Source organism: Gambusia affinis, linkage group LG15 (assembly GCF_019740435.1).
Source record: "Gambusia affinis linkage group LG15, SWU_Gaff_1.0, whole genome shotgun sequence".
NCBI lineage: Eukaryota > Metazoa > Chordata > Actinopteri > Cyprinodontiformes > Poeciliidae > Gambusia > Gambusia affinis.
The window spans coordinates 23,166,078-23,186,734 of NC_057882.1; the positions used below are offsets into that span (position 1 = coordinate 23,166,078).

Sequence of the window (20,657 nt, forward strand, 5' to 3'; positions counted from 1 at the left end):
ACACACAATTCTCAAATAAGTGAACTTGGGGCCATTGTCTCTTAACAGGAGGCCATCTTGCCAAATCTTTCACACATTAATCCTTTTAAGTTGCAGTAGTACACCTTTTAAGCAGGTTTTACCAACTTCTGAAAATGTTGCATTTTTTTAAAAAATTTCAAATCATACTTTGGATTTATCCAGAGGTTGTGTTCAATCATTGGAAATGTAAATTGCTAAAGCTTTCATTTTCTGTCTCCAACCATCCGTCCCTATCCAGTGGTACTATAGTAACCACTCGTCTCACCCTTTGTCCATGCTCAGTCACGCTGCTTTGGGTTGCTCTTTCAATTTACTTCCACTTTATCAAGCTAACTCGACTGGGTGTCTCAGCAAACGCAGCCAGCCTCATGGTTGCACACCAGGCTCCGGAGTTAGAATGCCTAACACAACACAGCCTAATCTCTGCTCTGGCCCCCTGTACTCATCCTGTCTGCCCACCATCATTACTCAGGACAAGGCCGACACATCAAAGCTGGCTGGTTTTATAGGTCACAGTACTCACACATGGAGAAAAGTTCGGATGGCCTATGGACCCCAGGGATAACGGCTCATTCTTTCTTTTGTTTTTTTTAACCACAAAGTGTATTTCAATCATAGATCTAATTACTAAAAAAAAAAAAAAAAAAAAAAAAAAAACTTTACATACCAAGGTTTGCAATTCTCATACATTTAATTTTCAATTCTTTTTGTAAACCCCAGTTGTGTCTAATTGCAGTCAGAGTTGCTGACTTAGAGCTCCTGTGGTTCAAGATCTGCATCACAAGACCACTATTCCTGGACAGGTTTAATCCACCTGTGGCCAGAATTTTCTCCACTGATAATCCCTCCCTGCATTTCCCAAAGCCCAAGGCGACAGCAGCAGAAAGATCAGACATGTTTAAAACAAAGAATAAAAAGCAGAACTCTGAACAGACATTAAAACAGGGGTGGACACTCCTGGTCCTCGAGGGCCGGTGTCCTGCAACTTTTAGATGCGTCTCTACTTCAACACATCTGAGTCAAATAATGAGGTCATTTGCAGGACTCTGGAGAACCTGCAGTCAGGACCACACCTGGATTCAGGTGTGGTCCAACACACCTGAATCCACTTCAGTTATTGTATTCAGGTGTGTTGGACCAGGGAGACGTCTAAGAGTTGCAGGTCACCTGCCCTCAAGGACCAGGAGTGCCCACCCCTGCATTAAAAAGGCCACAAGTAAACAGAAAAGAGGAAGTGCAATCATTTCTCTGCAAGATGAAAGTGGAACAATCTAAACTTTATAACTTAAATGTTGATCTCATTTGTAGGCATCTCTGTTAAAAGCAAAATTTTATTCATATTTATGCAGTTGCAGAATCTCACAGTGAAATATGTAAACACATCCAGGCTTTATTTTAAATACATTATACACTGGTGGCAAAAAATACTTTTAAGTGATGTACTAAAAATCACCAGGTCGTCAACTAGAACGGTCCTTTAAGATTATATGTCTATGATTTAGGCCTGGAAAAGAAATATGGCTGCTTTTAAATACGATGGAGGATCTGAAGTGCTTCATAAGCCACTGACCTCGTTAGAGTGCAATCACATGAACTCTTTTAAGCACACAGTCACTGTGTAGAATGGAAACTAAAACTTTTTCCAGTCGTTAACTAGATTGACAAAAACATGCCGCCAAGTCAACACAGAAATTGTTCAGGGACAAAAGTAAAATCCCCCTAGATCCAAGCACACCCCAGTCCCCGGACTTTAAACCTAAGGGACAGAACTGGTCAATATCAGAAAAACTGTTCCTGCAGTTGCACAAGGAACAGAAATTTTCCCATGCTGACTACAGGTCCCCAAACTTGGGATTTCATTTTTGAACATTCTGAACTCTGTGGTTCATGCACTAATGACAAAATGAAAGGCTAGTTAAAATTGTCCTTCCTCCTAAACAAAAAGAAAGTGACAGGACACAGCAGGCAGCAGGAAATTTATTGGTGGACAGAATTAACAAGGTCCCTCTTCACCACCCAAAGTGGAACTGCAATGACAGCATGTAGTAATAATAATAATACACTTCACAATAATATTGATGAAGAATCAAACAGCAGGAAGTAAGACTAAATGAAGCCTTGTATTATATCCCCCCGAAAACAGATCCGCAAAAATGTATTGTTCATGTTATGAACCGCTTGTCACAGTGCTTAGATTATGGGTGTTTACCTAACTTAACTTTATTACTAGCTGATCTGACCACATACAGCCAATATGTAGGCATGCTCATTCAGTAACTAACAATCAGGGTTAACACTTGAGTCTGTTTTAATAGCATTCAAATAAAGAAAAAAAGTGTAATCCAAGGGAAAATATGCTGACTGGAATGACACGTTGCTGTCTTTTTCAGGAATGCTACATGTTGCGTAACTTTGGGTGGCTATTGTGAAAAGAACGCTGGAACACCAATGAAAGCAAATGACAATTTTGTATCAAATCAACTGGAAAGCGATCAGAAAACATAATCATTGTTAAAAAATTAAACAAAAAGATTAAAGTTTATATATAGCACTTTTTCTTCTTAACCAATTTATTCAAAGTAATGTACATATGGTATGTAGAATGACCAAATGAAGACACATGAACTTATTCATACATTGATTTTAGGGTTTTGTCCAGGAGTTGAGTTCCTCTCCCATATCCGGAGACTTCTCACATTCCCATCAGCTTTGTATTAACGTGATGTAGAAATAAATGTACATAGAGCAGGCGCAGGTGTCTCTGTTGTCTTTCCAATAAGAGAGAGAAAGAGAGAGAAACAGGATGCAGAAAATACAATTAAAAACTGACTGGTGCATTGACGTAAGGGATCGTGCACACAACAGATCACAACAGCTTGTCGACTGCTAGCTGTCATTTCTCCTCCTGCATTGTTGCTCATTTTATCAGTGCTGAACACTCCTGGTTAGCAGTGACAGGTTCTCTTAGTTTTACAGCATGCATAAAAGCAACGGTTCTCTGCAGTAGCTACACAACACGGATTATTCAAGAGTCCTGAAATAACACTGGACATACTGACTCATTGCACTTAGACACACAAGAACTACTCAAGACAAACTCAGCAATTTTTAGAAGTTTTAACAAATTTCATGTTGCTATTTTTTTTTTTGTTGAAATGTAACATTCAACAGACATTGTAACAGAAGACTTCATAGGAGCTTCACAATACAAAACAGCATGTACCATATTTTTATGATATCCATACCCAAACACCTTTGATGAAATTAGTATATGCTTTGCAATGGACTTCACCATTAGGGCTTCATGCAATGCAAATGTGCCATTTCAGCAGGAAAGACTGATTTAACCAACAAACAGGAATTAAACATGACTTTTTTTTTTTCATCAAATGAATGGAGATTGCATGAATTTCATTCATTGGACATAAAGTCCAAATGAATTTCTGTGTTTATTCTCCTTTAACATGTTCACATTTTGTCACACAGCAACCACAAACTTCAATATATGTGATTGGGATATTAATATATCAAAGTTGTGAACAAGTGTGAAGTGGAAAAAAGGTGTCATAGTTAAAAACCTTTACAAATAACCTTAAAAAACGTTTTGTGCATTTTGTATTCAGCCCGGATACACTAGAATGGTTTAGGGCACAGCATACTTGTGCGTTGGGATGGTGTAGTCAAAGTTCAGGCCTAATTCCAGTTGAGCCTCTGTGGCAAGTCTTGAAGATCAATATTCATGGGTTATCTCCATCCAACTTAACTTGGATTATTTTGCAAAGAGTAGGCAAGGATTTCAGTTTCTAGACCTGCACAGACTTGGGGCTGTCATTATACTGAACTAGGGATTTTACAAAGTGTGAGGTTAAATATAAACACACACCAAACTTTTCAGATTTTAGTTTGCAAAATCAATTTCAGAACCAAGTTTTTTCTACCTTCCACTTCACAATTCTGAGTTGCATTGTGTTAGTTTATCACAAGTTCCACTAGAAGACATTGCAACAAGCTAAAATGTGAAAAGTTCAAGAGATATAAACGGATTGGATTTGGATGCAGGTTGGAGCTTGAAGATAAAATAAATAATTTTGGCACAACTGGTAGCCAAGTCTTTCAGACGCAGATATACAAATACTTTTTATACTATATATCTAGGTCTGAAATGTTTCAAGTCTGAATTAACACACTGGGCAAGTTAATGGTGATCACATGATGCAAAGCAAACTTCTCAGCCAGATGAATTATTACAAAGAAAGCGTGCAAGTGTGCCATGCAGGCAGTGATTAGTGCAACTGGTTATAAAAATGCATCATAATTAGTTTGAGGAATGATTTAAAAGAGCTACTGTTACAGGTGTACAACCCTCCTTTCCTAACAAACAATAGTTCACATGACTTTAAAATAGTAGGTGTGCTTTTGCACTGCTTGACTCAGTAACCTCTGCAAACCAAAACATCATTGATCAAATTTGAATTTAAACAAAACCGAATTGCAGAACCTTATTTTTAGGTAACCACCAGAAAATCAGTGAGGCACAATTAAAAGACTGAGTCACAGCAGGCGGATATTTGATTTATATGTAGTATTCATATTTGTTACTTAAGCATCTGTGAACTATCGCCTTTGGTCTATAGAATCCCCATGCAAACACCTTTAACTATCAGGAAGCTCTTAGAGATGAAAATAAAGTAAACTTACTTCATTCATACCTAAAAAGAAAAAATAAATAAATAAAAACAAGAGAACAAAACAAGATCAGAAATATCAGTTACAGTCTGTATACATCTCTAAAATAAACATTAGCTCAAGCAAACAGTCACTATTCTAGTTTATTCACATAATATTACCATCTTGAATATGTGACATTTCTGGATGAACTGCAACAGTAATCTAATTTCTGTAATTAATAGCCACATATTCACAATACAATCAGAACTACTAGGAGCGCCTTGCTTATTGTACAGTTTTAAAACAAACGAACAAGGGTGAAAAGAGTCACCGAGTTGTCTGAAACATAGTCGACACGTCTTTAAGAGTAGCAGAAGAACGTACTCTCAACTCCAACATAAAGTGTTTACAATCAACTACAGAGTGAGAGAAGAAGAAGAAAGTGGGGAGAGAGAAAGAGAAGTTGCTTGTGAAGATAAAGGCAAAAGGCAGTCCGTTCTACACCCCCCACAGTTTTCACCTCCCCACCATCTTCCCACATTAAACCTAGTGTCGTACTTTTCCAGGAATGTAGTTACGGTCAATGGTTTCCTCCTGAAGAAACATGTGAAGACAGCGCTCATTCTGGGCCAAAGGGTGACCTGCAATTCTACACAAACACACAAAAGGAGAAATTAAACTGCCTGCTTTTGGTTGTTTACATGAAAAACTAGTTGAATGCAGTTTTTGATTAGTAAAAAGGACATGCCAATACATAGACTAGATCACAATGTTTAGAGGTAGTGAGATAACTATTGTCAATCTGTTAAAATAAACATTTTTGATGCATTTCTTACCAGATGTAACCCCAAACTTACTGACCTGTTGATGAACTGCTCCAGCCCAACTCGCCGCTCCTCGATGAAGGCCTCCTCAAAAAGACCCTCATCTCCACGGAATGGCAACTGTCTCTTCAGGGCTTTGCCCGGCAAAGGTGGTACTACAATCTGAATATTAAAAAAAAACAAAAACAAACATAAATTGTGTTAAAAGGAAAAATTCAGGAAAATGTTATTTTCCTTTCTCATCTTTCAGTCAAATATCTTGCTTAAGCTAGAAATTAAATTAAATAAAATTTAATTTGAATAATATAAAATTATTATATATCGTCTTATCAAAAGAACATTTTATCTCGTAATATATTAAAATGTCCAAATAGTCAGATAATTTTATACCACAGGACTCATTGCGCTCATTCTGATTTCAACAAAAATCAGAAGGCATGAGGCAGCATTTATGCCAAATGGATGTAATAATTGAATAGTACATAAAAGTAAGGGAATTAAATGAAATGTTTCTCACAGCAGAAAGGCTCCATGTCTGACACAGATTATAGGAGATTTCTGCTGAGCTCACTCAGAGTTGAAAGCACAGAAGAAGGCAGAAAAATTGGACAGATGGTAACAGATATCAAAATCAACATCCCAATATAAACCGATATTATCGCCCTGGCAAGATTTTTCAAATAACACTACGTTATTTCACTCAAAGCTAAAAGATAATTTCACTCTTGTATCTCTTTAAAAAAAAAACAATTATACCATGATTTTTTTCTTTTACATTTTGTCATTTGTTATTAATAAATTCTGCCACAACCAGCCCTTTGAAAACATTCATCATCTTGGCAAAGCCCAATAAAACTGAGTTTGATGCCCCTGCCCTACAATAAACTATGATTAGATTATAAAAAGAAGTACTGTTTAGTCTTTGGTTATCAAATTGGGTAAAATGGTCTTCAAGGAAGGCGTAAACTTTATGCCTCTTTGGAAGAAAATATCCTGAATCAGACAGCTTCTATTTGTACACCAAAAATCAAGCCAGAAAATAATCAAATCTTCAAAACTAAAACATTGTGAAATCTCCAGCGCTCCAGACAATGACTAAATAACTACTCACCTTACTGTCTCTTTCCAGCTCATTCTTTAACCACTCAAAGTCACTGTATCTTCTCCTCACACAAGAGTCCTTCAATTTGAAAATAGGAAGGTTTGTCTGGGTAGAGAACAGAAGAAAAGCTTTTAATTTGCTCCTACTGGTTGTTGTTCTGATATTTCAAATGATAATTTAAACACATCCAAAATATAACTACAATCAATTTCTTTCATCTGTTCTTTTAGTGACACACCTAGTGAAGTTTGATCTATTAGTTGAACTTTTTTCATATTTTTTGATAATGAATGTTAGCTCAATATCTGCATGTTTCAAAACACAATATTCTCTGTTGCTGTTTTAATGGTAATATGTTACCCATAGAGATGTGGCTAGATATGTTTGCTACTGTAGAATCTACAATAAAAAACTTTTTGGCTGATTAAAGAAACACTTTAATTTCATTAACCTGGAATTAGTTCTTACCACTAAACCAGCATATTTAGTGGTAAACCAGTAGATTTAGTGGTAAATCTGCTGGTTTAGTGAGACCATTTTTGTTTTTTAAACTGTATCATTTATGATTTTGAGCAATGCATTTATAAACATTTCAGAGTAAATATGATTGCATAAATAAACCAGAAATTTCAGTTTTTAAAATATATTTTTTTAAAGTTACACACATAATAGTTTTCATGATTTCTCATTAGTTCTTCAAAAACTCTTAAACATGATGCTAACACATAACTACACAGGCAACAAACTTAGTGTTGCATCCCAAGTTGCAGGACACCAACTTACACAAATCCTGTGTCGGTACAATGGTCAACCTCAGCTTCCTCAAAATTATGCTGAGTTTGTGGTTTTCTTTTCTTCACCCTTTTACAACCCTAACTGCCAAAGGAAGTATGGCAAAGTTGCAGTTTTTTAAACAGCAACAGGCTAACATATCTCGATACTTTATAAAATTACAGGATTATCCTAAATACATATTCGGTTGTTTGCAAACATTATAGGGTTAATGTATTTCTGCTTGCAAAAGGCAGAAAATGCTTAATTAGCACATTTGTTGACACTGCCTCTATCCATTCTGGTTAGCCATTAGCTTTCCGGTGTTTACTTTATACTTCATGAATTCCGGGTTAAGTAGCTAAATTTTTACTGAATTTAATTAAATAACTGAAAGTCGTTGCTGTAATATAAGATACGGTAACATCAGCCGTACTCAAGTAGGGCGACGTTGAGGTTGAGGCAAATCACTCCTGCTCAAAACATCTATAGCTCTCGTACGAAAACTATCAGCAAGACCAGGCCGCGGATAATCCCCGGCGTCTGAGTTTTAACGGCGAGCCGCCTCGACAAAAGCCAGGCGGCCATCCTTAGCTTGACACCTCCGTCTTCTTCTATGCTAACAGGCTAAGCAACAATTCTGTGATTACCTGTTAGCTTAGCACAGGAAGCTATTTAACTCTTAAGTGTTTAGACAAGTGCTTCGACACTTACCCTCATCCGAACTTCGTAAGTTGTGTAACGGTTCCGCCCGACTCCCACGATCTGTGGATCATAAACGTCTATTTCCAGAAAATTGCTCGGGGGGCCGTAAGCATCCGTCAAGTCCTGGGGTTTGGAATTCAACCGGCGAGTGTCTGCTACAACAGGATCTGTCATTTTCCCTCCTCTGCTTTTAGGATGCAAACTACTTTGTCTGTGTGTAGGGTAAAAAAACCAACTAATCACACAGTTCAATCTTAAATCTCATCTGATAGCACAACAAGCAGTCTGAGAAGCAGCTCTCCTCTTGCGGGGGCCAGCCGCCCTGCCCTTCTTGAATCTGGAAAATGCGTTGATTCGGTTCCGTACTGAGCTGAAACCCTGCTCCCCCTAACGGACACCGAGGTGACTGGACAGGACACATTGAAGAAATGCAGAGTCTCAAAAATATTTATACCACAATCCGATAGTGAGTAGTTAGATCTCGTTTTTCATTCAATCTGATGATGATTTGTGTGTATGTAAATTGATTACTTTTTAAGTAATTGAGGAATTTATTATATTATGGTTTTATATCATAACTGTTTTTATTATGATTTATGTATTGTTTTTAATTATAACTATGGACGTAAAGTCTGCCAGTAAAGATTAAATTGGATTGAGTATTCAGCTCTTATGAGTGAACATTTTGTAGAACCACCCTTAGCTGCACTTCTGGAGACTTTAATGTTCACTTTTATTACCTTGGGCTAAAGAAACCAGCCATTTGCAGCTCTCTGAATAGTTTTATTTGGCTCCAATCACAATTTTAAGATGCCCACAAAAACATAGCTGTTTGATGCAGATTAACATTTTTTAGGGTGAAGGTCTTAGGATGAGGCTTCTGATGCTAGCGACATTTAAAATATACTATAAATAAATTCAGTGTTAGATTAATTTGTTTTATTTTATTTTCTTCAGCTGAACAGTATTTAAGGCTCCAGGTTCAGTGTAAAATGTTTTGAATCTCTGCTGACTTACATCCCTGACTGATACTCTCTGCATCAGTCAGGGATGTAAGCTTCCCTGACTGATGTATGAGTATGTATGATGTACTGATGAAATAAGAAATTAACATATTTTTTAGTAAAACTTTTCCAAAATGACTACCTAATATACATGTGAAAAAATAAAAAAAAAGTAACAGGGAATAAGTATTAATCATGTGAAGAAAAAGAGGTGCAAAAAAAGCACATAAAGCCAAGAAAACATTTAAAATCTGTATAGTTAGAAAGCTATTCTGATAGAATTTAGTGCCAATTAGTCCAGACTGATGACTGTAAAAAACTTTGGCATTACCAAGGGTTTAGACAAGAAGCAGGTAAAGCAAATAATTATGTCAAAATCTTTCCAAAAGACTATTGTTGCAAAACCTTTGTTTTTGTTTTAGCATCACTAAAGATTCTCAAATAGATTTAGATCTGTACTTGGACCTAAATATGTCTTGATTGACACAGCTCAGTTGTAGCGTTTGCTTTATTTTATAGGATTGCCTTTCTGCTGCAATCATTAATATGGACTATACATTGTGTTATTATTGTTGTTATTGTTTTCTTGCAATAAGTAGAAGGGGAATGAAGAATAATGAAGAATCATAATCAAATACCAAACTTTAATCTTGATATTAAACATACAAACCAAGACAGAAGTCAAAAGATTACATTAATGTGACATTCAAACAGAAACCACTGGAATAAAATTTGGTGAAGTGATAGCAATACAGTGCCAATTGTATAACAATGACGGTGTTTGTTATGCAAGTCTGAGGCCTGCAAGCCTGTCAGCTATAAAACATTTTTATGCAAAATAATACTGCCGAATAGTCAGTTACAGACAAGTTTAATCTGTTCTTGTAAAATCTTTAAAATCTACAGGTCAGCTATGCACTCCTAAAAAATTACATGGTTTGAAAATCCACTGGTATAGAAAATATTTCACAATATTCCATAGATCAATATAGGTAACTTGGTAAAAATATCCATCCCTCCATCCATTTTCTATTCACCCTTGTCCTAATGGGGTCGGGAGGGTTGCTGGTGCCTCTCCAGCTGCGTTCAGGGCGAGAGGCGGGGTCACCCTGGGTCGCCAGTCTGTCGCAGTGGTAAAAATATATAGTACTTATACGTAACATGTTTATACAAAGCTACTGAAGTCCTACATACAGATCAATGTTAATAACTGTTATTAAAAATTTCAAAACAAAATGTTGAAAATTCAGATCCTTAATATACCTTGCATGGAAAAAAAATTATATAAGACAGAAATTAAGCAATAAGTAAAAGAACACTCTTAACAGTGTGGTCTAGCTAATTTTATCTATGTAATATAAAAAGTATTGAAAAACTCAATAACCAAACCAAACTTAATATAATATAATTGAAGGCGAATAACAAATCCCTGAAATATTGAGTATGGAGTTTAGAATCTTGATCCCTATTTTATTTATTGATTTCTAATTGTTTTCAATGTTCTTATTTCCATCCATTTCCCTAATAGACATCCTACACATATTCTTCCAGTAATCCTGGAGATAAAAAGAAAGATTTTTTTTATTTTTTTTTTTACTTTGAGATATAAATTTGCCTGAGGTGACATTTACACAGAAACCTGCTGCTCTTCTTCCGAAGCAATTACGGTGGTGTAAAAAGGAGCAGACGTGTCCTCTGGTTCGTTCATTGCGATGGGGATAGAGCAGTCGGTTTGATCCGTGCTGGTGGTGAGGCGAGAGCTGTCAGAGCCATTGCTGTCGGACCGAGAGACCGGCTGGTACTCACGCACGGTGCAGGCTCGCTCATTGAAGTTGGTGTTAAACCTTTCTTTAATAAGGCCTTTAGAGAAATGAAACCAATCCTAAAAGAAGAGAAAAATTGTTCAATTTTCTTAAATCTCCATTTATTTTTCACAAAGCAAATGCATCAAACATCATATCCAATTTAACTGTACTGGTTCAACAGTACAATTTTCTAGATATATATTCAGTTTGTATTTTAGTAAAAACAATATCCCGGTTTCTAAACCATAAGCTTTAAACCAGGGGTCTCAGACTCGCGGCCCGCGGGCCAACTGCGGCCCTCGGGACGATAGTTTGTGGCCCCCACCTTAATATGAAAGTTTAATGTTAGTGTGGCCCATTGAGCAGTGATGTCAGTAACGCGTTAATTTGTAACGTGTTACTGACGTCGGACCACTTTTTTCAGTAACGAGTAATATGCTATTTCAAATCCAGTAGTCAGACTACAGTTACTTATCAAAATCATTTTTGCGTTACTATCTTCTTTTGTAATTTAATCGTATTTCCTCTACTCGTCTTGTCGAGTGACCGACGTCTCTATGCGACAGAAATGTAAACAATGGAGGGAGATGCGCATTTTGTTGGTGGAAAAACTGGAACTATTTTGAGATTCTGCTGACAAGTCCGATTATTATAAGCGGCTTTGGGCTTCATTTTTAAAGTTGCTTGCCGATTTAATGAGCGGAGTTGCGCTTTTGGGCTCGTTTTGAGCGTGAAGTTGCTCATTTGGGCTTGAAATAAGCAGAGACTCATAATAAATCCCAGAATTTGTTCGTCATTAAGGTAGTCTTACTCCATCTCTCCTGTTCATCATTTCTCAGATGATCCGTCCGCTGTGTCTTTGTTAATGTCAAGTTAATATATTACCTCTGAATGACGTCGAGCTTGGCGTTGCGCTCAGAAAACTACAAACATCGAGACTAATTTAAACAGCGCAATAAACGTGAAAACAGCCACGAATGAACGTGTCCGTAGTTTCCAATAATTATAATGGCAACTTAATTCTAATTATTAATACTAAGATAAGTGTCACAAATCTGTACAGCCATCTGAGCTGTGAGCTGCAGGAGGAGATCTGTGCGCAGTGACACCAAACGCAGGGCCGTAACGCAGAACCTGGAGGCCGGGGGGGGAGGAAAGGGGGGGGCTGTAAAATCCTTCTTAGAGTTTTCCAGACAACAGTGGACCACACAAACTACTCATGTTTTTTATTTTTCTACAATCTCCTCTTCAGTTCAACCTTATCAGTGGAGACACATTGTTGATGTTACCATTATAAAATAGCTTACAAAAAAGTATTGGCAAAGCTCAATGTGATTTTCACAGGAGGCGGAGTGTTGTTAGCACCTGCTGAAAGTAACTAAAAAGTTACTTTTAGTGTAACTTAGTTACTTTCCAAATCAAGTAGTCAGTAATCTAACTAAGTTACTTTTTCAAGGAGTAATCAGTAGTCCGATTAAAGTTACTTTTCAAAGTAACTATACCAACACTGCCGAGTTTGATATGATTGGCACTTTTCAGTGTTGTGTGGAGCTGAACTAACTTACCAATCACAGTGCTTCAAATGGAGCTCATTGACCCAAGAGTGCCACTCTGAACTCAAAGCCAAGTTCAGGAGGTGAGTGGAAAAAGCAGACAAGCTTGGGCAATTTTGAGAGAATTGCCACCCAGCTTCCCTGAGCTTTCCCAAATGTTCAAGCGGACCATGTGTCTTTTGGGAGCACATACTTGTGCAGCTCTTCTCTACCTTGAACTTCAATAAGTCCAAGTACAGGTCCAGACTTACTGACGAGCATCTTCAAGCTCTACTTAGGGTCTCAACTGCCTCCTCCCTTAAGCCAAATGTGGCTCGGCTATGTGAGAGGAAGCGCTGTTTATAAACAGTATATAAACTGTTATATTCATAACAGTTTATGTTCAATGTTCCATTCATGTTCAGAAAGTTAAAGGTTAAAGGTTAATACAGCCATTTGAATCTGAAATATTATAATTACATTTATCTAGTCTTCTATAGCTGCTGTGTTATTATTATATTTTATTTATTTATTACTGATTTTTTTTTTTTCTTATGAATTGTTAATTTATTTATTTTTTCATCTTATTTTGTGTTTAAAAAATAAAAATAAAGTAATTTGCTAACATTGGAATGTTTTTGTAAGAGCTTTTCTTGTGGAAAACCCGATGCGGCCCAGCCTCACCCAGACTCTACCTCCATCGGCCCCCGGGGAAATTGAGTTTGAGACCCCTGCTTTAAACCTTTAAACCTGGGAAGGGACACTTTTCAAACTGACTTTGAAGTAGTACAAAGCAATGAAGTTAATGTAAAGCAAAAAGAGAATCACTCAAAATCACAACCACATTAGTTGTCCTTAAGAGAAAATAGGAGTAGTGTGGTTATGCATGTCTATCATAATGAATATTAAAATAATTCTCCCCCTACTTAAGCTTAAAGATGCAGAACTTATAACTTGTAAAACTAAACCTCGTTGGTCTCGTCTATCAATTTGGCATCCCAACTCTGACCGCTAGAGGACACTCTGCTTTCAACAAGAAGAGGACATTTCACTGCAAATGTTTGGAAACAGCATACCTGCTGCAGATGTAAACCGTGCATAACCAACACAGCCTCATGTATTTGGATTGCCTGATATAAACAACAACAAATCTACCTCTAACTTTCTAACTTTCTATTTTCTAATTTAACTGATAATTTTTTAACCACTAGGAGGCAGTGAAAGAGATTTAAGTTTTCCTCTCCAGGTGATCAGATGGTCCTCAAATATGAAAAAAGGAAGAAGAAAACCCCCAAAAAACAAACAAAACAGAATAGTGACATCATAGTTCAAGTACAGTTGAACACTAGGCATTTTACCTCCTTAATCCCAATACTCATAAATTATTCAAAACAGTGATGTTGCAAAAATGCATTTTTCCCCCTCAGGTTTAGACCGATGCAACACATGATTCAGATATAGAAAGATAGAAAACAGTAGGATGGCAGGAATAAGGCTCCAGATGCTACTAACCTCGACATCAGGAGAGTTCAGAGCTGGTTTGGGAAGTGGAGGAATCAGGATGATTTTGATCCTGTGTAAAAGTTGCAGACAGTCAAAATGTTTTTTTTTTTTAAATAACCAAATCAACATACAACACATTCTTATTGACAGAAGTTGTTTTCTTTAAAAAATGACCTGAGTTTTGTTGTCTCAACATGCAGAATATGTCACATATAACTTGAAATAAATAAGAACCTGAATGTTTTTCTCCATTTGACAAGCATTTATATAGTGAAGAAGTAGCATTCACTTAACCTCATTCTAGGATACTAAAATGCTGCACTTTAACAAAAATCACCTGCTATAATTTATTTCTAGATTTCCAATAAGGTCTGTGGTCACAGGTGTCAACTTGATAAAGAAAAAGGGGAAGGTAAAATAAAAAAAGCATAAAGCAAGTGAAACTTTGTTTCTTCAAAAAGATCATATTTCATAAATTCAAAGCAAGAGAAAAGAAAAAAACAGCTTCTTTGGAAATACAATTTAAGATCAATGGTGTCTATGTCACAAGCTAATTTTGTAAAGTCATACAAAATTAGAAAATTTTGAAATAATTATTTTAACATTTAAGGATAATTCTGCTCAACCTCATTGACCCAAAACAGGAAAAGCTTTAAATAGTTTACACTTATTTAAAGTTAGAAAGTCAGAAAAAATGTTTAGCAGTAGTGTCTGTAAATATCGGGTTTCAGTTGGATGTAGATGGATGCATCAGATTCATAGTGAATCCACCTTTATACCAAACCTGGAAAAGAGTTTTGTAATGTAGATAATAGGAAATGGGAGTTTTGATATGGTTGTGATATTAAATAAAGAGTCATGTCCATGAAAAAAAAACAATTAGAAATATACAACAAAGGACATCTAATATAAAGAGAAAAAAAGTGAGGAGGAAAAAATAATCATGACTCACCGTTCATTATGCAGTAGGATCACAACCAGAAGAATGAGGGTGATGGCACTCACCACATACAGCACTGCTGTCCACACTGGCATTGTCTCATTTTTAATATTTGAGACTGGAAAAAGGGAAAAAATTCACATCCTGTTAACACAATTTCTTTCTGCATGAACTCAGCATACACCATCTGTCCTGCAGCCTTACCTGTGGTGTTATTGAATCCCCAGACCACAGGCTCACTCCAGTCACTCCAGAAGTCAGACTGCCCACAGTAGTTTTTGAATCTGACTCTGACCTGCAGCTCATATCTGGCAGTGCTGGAGGGTAAGTTTTGGCAGTAACTCATTGGCCCAGGATAAACTGGTTGAATCTATGACACAAACAGTTAATGAGGCAAGATTTTGGAACATTAAAATATGGGTAACAAAAAGAAAGAAAAAAAAAACCCATGTACCTCCCAGTTGTTGTTGTTTTTCCTAATTCGTACTTCATTCTCCAGACAAGATTTTATAGTGTGGTTCCAGTAAAACCACAGGTTCATGTCGGATCCATTCATTACTGTCAGGTTGGTTGGTGGGTTTAATTTCACTGGGGATAACATGGATATGAAATGAGGGAAATTTCATATATCTGTATTCCGGTATTTAATAAAAACTGGAGTCTTTTTTTAAACATGCTTTAGATGAAATTACCTTTTCTTCTAAGATCATGGTTTATCTCTGGAACACGATCTAGAGGTGTGACGGTCCTGTTGCCGTCCCACAGTTTAGTGTAAAATGAGTTGAATCTCTGCTGATTGTTGTAGGGAAGTGTACATCCTATATTTGTTCCTTTCTCCAACAGGTATTCAGCACAGACATTTGCTTTCTGACTTCCAGACCTGTGGAGAAATGTTCTCTAACTCAACTAAATTACAACCAAAATAAAATTTACTTTGTTCGTAAATAGTTAAATCACAGACTTTAAAATGACACTGAGTGGCTGGAAGATACATAATACCATAAGTAGTTGCTAGTTTTATACTGCTTTGCCTATGCTTTGTTTTTGTTTCTTTCCATAAATCATCATAATATGGCAGTGTGTGATTATAAAGACCTAATTCTGTAGTATTCAAACACAAATCCTAAAATAAATATGCTGGTTTCTTTCCAGGAATTAGCTCTATTCATTTGCCACAATTTCTGAGTTATAAAGAAGTATGATACTGCCATTGATCACTGGGGTGGTATGCTCAAAATAAAGCAGGGCAGACTCTGTTTACTCTACAAACTCTGTTTGTAAGGTGACTTACAAAGGTAATTAGTTGTAGAGAATTTTATTTTGGGTTGTCAGAGTAAAAAAAAACAACTAGTACAAACTAGTACAAATTAAAAAGAACTCCTGCATTCAGCTAATTCTTGTTTTATTCATTAACACATGTAAAATAAATGATTACCATTGGATACAAACCTGCTATAAAAGGTGTAGTTGACTTCTGGAGTCCCCTGCAGGTTCCACATACAGCGAATAGATTCCAGGTTAATCACTAGACAACTCACATCTATTGTAAATAAAAAAAGATTGAAAAGTTTTACGATCAAATCGGGCAAAAACATGTACAGTTACAATTACATACCAGAAGTAAATATACATCACTATGTGTATTCCTGTAATATTATTTGAATCCCATGAAAATGCCATTATTTTACTATGAACAGCTGAAAATAATATTTCATTGGCTTTACAGAGAAAATACATTTACTGTGGTGGAAACTAAATGAGACAAAACTGAATATACCAGGGATTTTTGGCCATGTTCTAATTATGTGTATGCATTCATATAATTATTAATCTACAAGAGGAAGATTATAAAGCAAAGAATCTCATAAAGAGACTTGCAGACATTTTAATACTTTCAGGTTTTAATATGTTTGCTTTATGATTTGAAACGTATTCATCTTATAAACTTTAGAAAATACAGGAAGATTACTGACCAAACTGCACTTGAGCCAGTTGAAGTAGCTTTCTTCTTAAATGTGTGCATAGTTTGGTGCCCAAGCTTTTCTGTATTGTTTTTATCTTTTCTAATCTTTGCAGCCTTAGTAAAAGTATTTTTGTTTACTTTTTGAAGAGGATCTCAAGATGTCCCACTTGCTGGTTTTGCCACCATGTTTAATAAAGACACTTATATACACTCTACTACCTTTTATGCTAAATGTGTAATATTTTTATCTTCTCAAAGACAGATAACAACTTAAAAGGAATATATAAAAACTAGCAAAAATTGCCCTTGAAATTGTAATATGAAAGAGGTCAGGTGAATGTTTTTTGCTGAAATTTGCTGAAGCGTTTGAAGTCAAAAGTTGCAAAAACATTAAAGAAGTTCAACTGTGAGTGGAGAAGATTAAATAGGAAGATTGATAGATAGAGAGAGCTGAAAAGATAAAGAGAGAGGTAAAAAGAGCTGAGGAGACAGATATAAGGACAGATAAAGAGAAAACCTAAGTTTTGGTGTGTAATATTACATTATATATAAGAATTAAATATGATCAGAATTTGACCAAAATCTTCAAGAGGGATTTTATGAAAAGAGAGAAAGACAGATGGAAGAAGTTGAAACATGTAATAATAGCCAGAGAGGGTATGCTAAATTTTGAACTTTGAATTGTGTTTCTAAGTCAAAGTATGTGGAACTAATTCAGTTTAAAAAATATGCAAATTTCATCGCACTTTTTGAGATTTTCCATTCATTTTAATGGAGGCAAAAAATATTGAAAAGTGAAATATTTTTAAAAGTATAATAATTAGAAATAGAACAATATGTACAACAGAAATATTTTAATCTTGTAAAAGTTGAATGGTTGAAATAACACAAAATACGCAGAAGAAATAAAGGGTCTACAAGTGCATAGAAGCAAACCACGAGAATTGGAACATCTCAAAAGTATGAATGCTGCATGTATTCACATAATTATTAATCTACAAGAGGAAGATTATTAAGCAACTTCTAACAGAACACGTCAGCAGAGCATTAATTAAAAATGGTTTTAAAACACGCTAGGCTGACAATTCATTGGAAATTCAGGTTTCTGTTCATGTCAAATAAATGATGATGATGCACTACATGGATGGAAAAAATGTGCTGCTGGCTCTGTAGAAGAAAATATAGGAGGTCTAATTTTGGAAAAAAGAATGACAAGGTTATTTATCAGAAAGGAAAAATTAGGGTTTGACATCTTGTCTTCAAGGTGATCAAAGGTTACAACAATCACACCAAATAATAAAAATAATTCTAATATTAATAATTCTCTGTTTGGTAGGGACTATTTCTTGTTTGCCAATTTTTAAATCCTTTCTGTCTTCTGTGCTTCTTTTTAGTACACCATATACTTTATAGCCTAGTTGAGTTTTTTTAAAATGATAATTTATTGAATATGTTAGTCCCATAACCATAACTTAAATGACAAGGTGTGGATAGATAAATAACTGCAATTACATAAATACATTTGTATTTAATAGTTAATGTTTTAGCTAACTAAAACTTGAGTTTTCTCTTATATTTGTGATCAGTCATTTCTCTCTTGGTGGTGCCACAGCGTGACTCTTGTGTTCTTTTCAATTTTTAAGAATTTAAATAAATGTCAATCTCGGCTTATTTAAAAATTTAAGTAAGCGAGAGATCCAGCGTTGAAACATTTGACATTTAGGTGGCATTTTGACTGCGGTACGGACATGAGCAAACACAAAAACACAGGGGCATCACCAAGAACTGACGTCAAAGGGGATTTTTTCTTCTGAAGCGACAATCTGAAGAACACAAAGTTAAATCAAAATTCCAAAACTTTTTCTCTTTATAGATAAAAGTATATAAAACCTCTTTTTATTTTTAATCAGTACTGTTTTCACTTTTAAAAACATTCACTTTACTTTTTTATTAAAATTATAAAACCTAGAAATAATTAATACCAATCTATTTGTAGTGTTTCATATATGATAGATCAGCAAGAATATTTACAAAAAGAAATGGAAAGGAGGACAATTCTGTTTAACAAATTTTGATTCAACCTGCCAAAAATCTTTCAGGAAATCAGGTAGCGTTAAAGTTCAAACACATTCAAACTTCATTATAAAAGTCATTATTAATACAACCATATTTCAATAGTTTAATAGGTAAAGTAATAATTTAAAAGTTCTTACCAGGAGGTTTTTTAGCCAGTATTTGACCAAACAGACAGAGAAACAAAAACACACAAGTCGGCATCGTGACATGTAAGAAGCTTTGTGACTTGAGGTCTTTACTTCCCTTCTGCTTTGCACTTCCGTGTTGGGTTTTGTTTCCTGTACCAAAAACTGTCTGACAAGCCTACGCATTCATGAAAACAACAATTCAACGTGCAGAATCAATGTTATGTGACTAAAACAATTTTAAAAAGAAACAGTCAAACATGAAGGTGATAATGATATGGGAATGTTTTGGTACTTCATGGCCTGACTGACTTGCTTTAATTGACTGAACCACAAATTCCCCTTTTTAGCAGAAAACCCTGGTGGAGAATGTTTGTGACCTGAAACGCTTGTGTCCTTGAGTTATGCAGTAAAATATGATCTGAACCACACAAGCAAGTCCACCTGATTGGCCCAAAAAGTAGGTTTTGAAGTGGTCTACTTAAAGTCCAACATTCAGTCTGATTGAGATGCTGTAGCATGACCTCAGTCAGACTGCTTATGCTCTATACACAGACTTGGCTGAATTAAAATTGCACTGGAGCATGAGGCCCCCAACTTTAAGAGTTTGTGTAAGACTGAGTCAAAATTGAAGCCCAGCAATACATGTGATTCATATCTTCTTAGAGAGGATGAGAAGAGCTGAACCTCATTTAAAGTCCTAAAGAGGCGAGTTTCCACCACTTATCAAGAACATTTTAATACATTTTTGATCAATAACTTTGCACTGTTCCATTCCACTTTATTGCACAAGATATAGTTAATGCATTAATTTTGATTTATTTACTTGTATTTACTACTTAGGTTGTTACCAACATGCAAATAAGTTTTTAAAATATAAAAGCCTTTTTCAGAAACAAGTCAGGATAAGTCTAAAAAGAGTTTCAACACATACAGCATCATCTGAGTGGCTGTAGTCTTTATAACATCTTGTTCATGACAGAACTATCATACTTCATCTGATGTCTATATGTCCTCTGCTCCTACACTGTGGTTTTGGCTTCCTGTTGCAGGAAATAGCTTTTCAAAAAATAAGGTATTAGGTGCTCCACTCGTACATGTGAATTTGGGCTTTATATGTGATATGGTATCTTTTGTGTGTATTTGTGCACAGTTAGGTTGATGAGTATTTGTCACTGAGAAAGTATACCGGTCAGGTATGCATTAGATCTTATTAAAAATAAACATGTTTTTACTAGTTTGATTGAGTTTTAGGCTAGAAAAGTTAGGAGAAATACAACTACTTTAACAATGTGGATGTCCTATAAATTCATACCACCCAAAATTGATTATATGCAGTTTTATAAAATGACGGCTATGCTAACGTATATTATATTCAAAAGTAGACAACATTTTTTGGTGCTGTCAAACAGAACTGTCTCATGCCTGTGCTTGGAATTCACTTATCTTCTACAGAATTACAAGGGCAAGCGAACTTCTGAAGCACATTTCTGAATAAGCTAATCTTACCGCACCCTTTCCTGTTTCACAGTGATCACACAGAGCCTTTTTTTGCCTTTATCACAGGTTTATGTCTTTCCTAAAAACCTTCTAAATTATGTCAAAATATATAAAAAAT

General features: G+C 35.6%; 2 protein-coding genes across 3 annotated transcripts; both read right to left on the reverse strand.

The window, feature by feature from the left end:
* Positions 1 to 1,985: 1,985 nt before the first annotated feature.
* On the reverse strand, positions 1,986 to 8,505 carry snx12 (sorting nexin 12). Of its 2 annotated transcripts, XM_044140222.1 has the most exons (6): positions 8,101 to 8,496; positions 6,625 to 6,720; positions 5,551 to 5,675; positions 5,248 to 5,338; positions 4,720 to 4,730; positions 1,986 to 2,789 (listed from the first exon to the last, which is right to left on the reverse strand). In XM_044140222.1, the coding sequence occupies exons 1-5, from the start codon at positions 8,263 to 8,265 to the stop codon at positions 4,725 to 4,727; spliced, it is 483 nt and encodes a 160-aa protein (XP_043996157.1). In that variant the 5' UTR covers positions 8,266 to 8,496; the 3' UTR covers positions 1,986 to 2,789; positions 4,720 to 4,724. The 2 variants fall into 2 exon arrangements, with proteins under 2 accessions (XP_043996157.1, XP_043996156.1); XM_044140221.1 differs by lacking the exons at positions 1,986 to 2,789; positions 4,720 to 4,730 and having other exon boundaries at positions 4,833 to 5,338; positions 8,101 to 8,505.
* A 1,214-nt stretch (positions 8,506 to 9,719) lies between these two features.
* On the reverse strand, positions 9,720 to 19,155 carry LOC122844596 (cytokine receptor common subunit gamma-like). Its single transcript, XM_044140223.1, has 8 exons — positions 19,052 to 19,155; positions 16,325 to 16,415; positions 15,568 to 15,755; positions 15,330 to 15,463; positions 15,080 to 15,245; positions 14,888 to 14,993; positions 13,945 to 14,005; positions 9,720 to 10,977 (listed from the first exon to the last, which is right to left on the reverse strand). The coding sequence occupies exons 1-8, from the start codon at positions 19,113 to 19,115 to the stop codon at positions 10,723 to 10,725; spliced, it is 1,065 nt and encodes a 354-aa protein (XP_043996158.1). The 5' UTR covers positions 19,116 to 19,155; the 3' UTR covers positions 9,720 to 10,722.
* Between the last annotated feature and the right edge of the window lie 1,502 nt (positions 19,156 to 20,657).